The sequence below is a fragment of the Mandrillus leucophaeus genome, unplaced genomic scaffold (assembly GCF_000951045.1).
Source record: "Mandrillus leucophaeus isolate KB7577 unplaced genomic scaffold, Mleu.le_1.0 Scaffold274, whole genome shotgun sequence".
NCBI lineage: Eukaryota > Metazoa > Chordata > Mammalia > Primates > Cercopithecidae > Mandrillus > Mandrillus leucophaeus.
Window position 1 is genome coordinate 716285 of NW_012102854.1, and position 4322 is coordinate 720606.

At 39.0% G+C, this 4322-nt stretch overlaps 1 protein-coding gene across 1 annotated transcript in view; it reads left to right on the forward strand.

Moving 5' to 3' along the window:
- The window catches only part of ZFP14 (ZFP14 zinc finger protein), a 62189-nt gene that overhangs the window by 28137 nt on the left and 29730 nt on the right, over positions 1 to 4322 (forward strand). Inside the window, exons 3-4 of the mRNA XM_011984806.1 lie at positions 472 to 598; positions 2199 to 2297. Of these exons, the coding sequence (XP_011840196.1) occupies positions 472 to 598; positions 2199 to 2297 (226 nt within the window). The remainder of the gene's footprint in view (positions 1 to 471; positions 599 to 2198; positions 2298 to 4322) is intronic.

Genomic DNA, 4322 nt, shown 5'->3' on the forward strand with positions numbered 1-4322 from the left:
TAGAGACAGGGTCTTGCTAATGTTGATCAAGCTGGTCTTGAACTTCTGGGCTCGACTGATTCTCTCATCTGGGCCTCCCAAAGTGCTGGGATTATAGGCATGAGCCTCTGTACTTTGCCTCAAGACCTCATATTTTTAAAGAATTTATGGTGGAGGCACATAGTATTCAAAAGGCTTGTGTGCAATATTTCATTTAATTAGGATTTTTTGGGTTACATACTCATTTCTAGATATGTTTGGATGAAAATGTCGTCATATCTGTAGCCACAGGACTATTTAAGAACATGTAGGCTCAATGCTTCAGAAATACTGATTTTCTTACTGGCCCCTACTCATGTCACAAGTTTTCAGCCCAGTGCTGTTTGCATGCCATGTTACCCCTCTCTGCAATGCAATCCTCAATCTCCCCTCTTTCCATTGTAAAAGTATTTAATTTATTTTCACAAGTAATAACTGAGTTTGTTTTTTCAGGGTTCAGTGACATTCAGGGATGTGGCCATAGACTTTTCACAGGAAGAATGGGAATTCCTGGATCCTGCTCAGAGGGACTTATATAGGGATGTGATGTGGGAGAACTATAGCAACTTCATTTCATTAGGTAAGTTTGTTTATCCCAAATGATACTAACTTTCTCTGCTGTCAATTTCAGGACTATATTTAGAAAAACGATCTAAAACTTCTACTTTCTGTTCCCAAAGGAATGATTTAAACTTTGTTAGGTTGGAACTAGGCCTCTCCATTTCATCATGTCCAGTCAGCTATGCCCTTCAGGCTTCCTTCAGACTCTGTAATTCCTGATTTCCTTAGTATCCAAGGGGATGGATTTGAATATGGCAAAAGCATTGTTCAAGAAACCAGACTTCACCGTATATTGGAGCTCGGAATTGACATAAATGCTTCACACCACTTTCTAGTCCATCTGCAAGTAGAATACCTAGACATAGGGGTTCTGAGTTTCTCTAAAAAATCAAAGGATTCTGTAGAACATAGATAGTGTGAGATGGATCCAGAAAGGTTGTTTAGAACTCGTAGCCGGGAATGGTGGTGCATGCCTGTAATCCCAGCTACTTGGGAGGCTGAGGTAGGAGAATCACTTAAACCTAGGAGGGGGAGGTTGCAGTGAGCTGAGATCACACCACTGCATTCCAGCCTGGGTGACAGAGCAAGACTCCATCCCAAAAACAACCCCTCAAGGCCAGGCATGGTGGCTCATGCCTGTAATCCCAGCACTTTGGGAGACCGATGCAGGTGGATCACTTGAGGTCAGGAGCTCGAGACCAGCCTGGCCAACGTGGTAAAACCCCATCTCTACTAAAAATACAAAAATTAGCCAGGCATGGTGGTATGTGTCTGTAATCCCAGCTACTTGGGAGGTTGAGGCAGGGAGAATTGCTTGAAGCTGGGAGGCTGAAGTTGCAGCGAGTTGAGATCGCGCCACTGCACTCCAGCCTGGGTGACAGAGCGAGACTCCGTCTCAAACAGAAAAAACCCTGAAACACATTCTGTTTCCTATAACAGACGTATTCAGTTCTACCTACTTCGTAATTGAAAATTAAAATCTAAAAGCCTGGTCTTTAACATTGAATGAATATCCTAGAAGAGATCTGAGAATGTCTCAATAAACCTTTTATTATGCACTCATCAAAATGATAACAGTAAATAGCTAATAGCTAATACATATATTATGTGTATATGTTAATAAACATCACCATATATTTGGGCTTAAACATTATTCTAAGCATTGTTCATTATTAATTAATCCTCACAACAACTCTATGAAAAGATACTATTATCTTCATTTTATTTGAGAAAACATAGACACAAAAGGAATAATTTGCTAGGTAACACAGAAACAAAGGCAGGATGTAAAGCCAGACAGTCTGGACCCAGTCTGTGTTCTTCCCTCTACACAATACTGCCTTTCAACAGAGCCTGTGTGAGGTTAAATTATATTAAGGCCTGTTCTTGACCAGATGGTTAATATAATGGCCTTAGTATAATTAATTTAACCTCATACAGGCTATTCGTTGTGACCCTCAAGTTACCTTAATATGAGCATTCCTCAACTGCCTTGCAATTCTTTGCTCTTAGGCTTTATAAAGTGTCATATTGATTTATAGTTAATTATAAATTTAACCAAATCTGAATCTAAAGATTTTCAGGTATATAATTTCATGTCACATTTTTCTTTTAAGCAGGACCTTCCATTTCTAAACCAGATGTGATTACCTTATTGGATGAAGAAGGGAAGGAACCCGGGATGGTTGTAAGGGAAGGGACAAGAAGATACTGCCCTGGTGAGTGAGGGCTGAGCAGGCATTGAGAAATCATTACTGCAGGTAATAGCTAAACTGACTAGGGTGGAGGCACACCCTTGAGATGTTGGGATCTCTCTTCAAAAAGTCCGTGGCCTATGGAGGAAGGGCTTGGGACCTGAAGCAAATTAAGATCTTTTAAGCCTGGACTAGCAAAGGAACTTTCTATTGACCTTGATTGCAACACTGTTTCTCATCTTTCATATTTCTCTCTCACTTTAAAGAGAAGAACTATTCCTGATAGAAGAAAAAAATAATTAAATATAAGAGCAGAGATCAGCAAAATAGAAAAGAAATAAAATTAATAAAGCCAAAAATTGATTTCTTGAAAAGATCAACAAAGATGGTAAACACCTAGTAATTTATGTTCTCTCTTTTTAAAGAACATAAATTACTAATATCAGGAATGAAAGAGGGATTTTCGCTTTAGATCCAATAGCCATTAAAAGAATAATAAGAGGCCAGGCATGGTGGCTCATACCTGTAATCCCAGCATTTTGGGAGGCCGAGGGAGGCTGGACACTTGAGGTCAGGGGTTCCAAACCAGTCTGGCCAACACAGCAAAACACTGTCTCTACTAAAAATACAAAAATTAGCTGGGCATGGTGGTGGGTGCCTGTAGTCCCAGCCACTCTGGAAGTTGAGACACAAGAGTCGCATGAACCTGGGAGGCAGAGGTTGCAGTGAGCCAAGATCGCGCCATTACACTCCAGCCTGAGTGACAGAGTGAGACTCTACCCCTACTCCAAAAAAAAGAATAATAAGAGAATGCCATGAATTACTTTATGCCAGTAAATTTGATAACTTAAATTTTAAAATTTCTGGAGAAATACAACTTACCGGAACTGACACAAGATGTAAAAGAAATTGAATACCCTTATGCTATTAAAGTAATTGAATTCGTTATCAGAAATCGCCACAAAGAAAATGCCAGCCCCAGATGGTTTCACTGGTGAATTCCATTAAATATCTAAGGAAGAAGTAGCAGCAGTATCGTACAAACTCCTTCAGAAAAGGAATGCATTTTATGAGGCCAACATAACATACCATAACCCGAAAAAGAAATTACAAAAAAAGCATAAACCCATATCTTTTCCATACATAGATACAAAAATTTTAACCAAATATTAACAAATCAAATATAATGATATACAAAAATGATGATTAAGTAGGGTTTCTTTCTACCTGTTAATTCACCATATTAACAGAAAAAGTGAAAGACCATATGATCATTATCTTAGTTCATTTTCTGTTGCTTATAACAGAAGACCTTGAAATTCAGTAATTTATAAGGAAAAGGAATTTATTTCTTACAGTTTTGGAGGCTGAGAAGTCCAGCGTCAAGGGGCTGTGTCTAGTGAGGGCCTTCTTGCTGTTGGGGACTCTGCTGAATTCCGAGGCTTTGCAGGGCATCACATGGCAAGGGGGCTGAACATGCAAATGTGCTAGTTCAGGCCTCCCTTCTTACAAAGTCATCAGTCCCAATCCTGTGATAACCCATTAACTGATTAACTCACCAATCCGTGAATAGGTTCATCCATTCATGAGAGCAGAGCCGTCATGGCCCAGTCACCTCTTAAAAACCCCACTCTCAATATTGCCATTAGGAATTAATTTTCAACATGAGTTTTGGAGGCAACAAACGTTCAAACCAGAGCAGTCATCTTCATATATGTAAAAATAGCATATGACAAAATCCACCATCCATTTATGATAAAAAGCTTTCAGCAAACAAGAAATTGAAGGGAACTTCCTCAATCTGGTAAGGGGCACCTATTAAAAAAATACACTATAAACTATAAAAATCCATTATCAATAAGAAAAAGAAATGAGACATAAAGATCAAAAAAGGAAGACGTAAGTCTGCATTTGGAGATGACATGATTGTGTACATAGAAAGTCCTAAGGAATCAAGACAACAACTATTCGAAATAGTAATTGAAAAATCACAATAAGGTCACAGGCTATAAAGTTAATGTTAAAAAATTGGCCGGGCGCGGTGGCTCA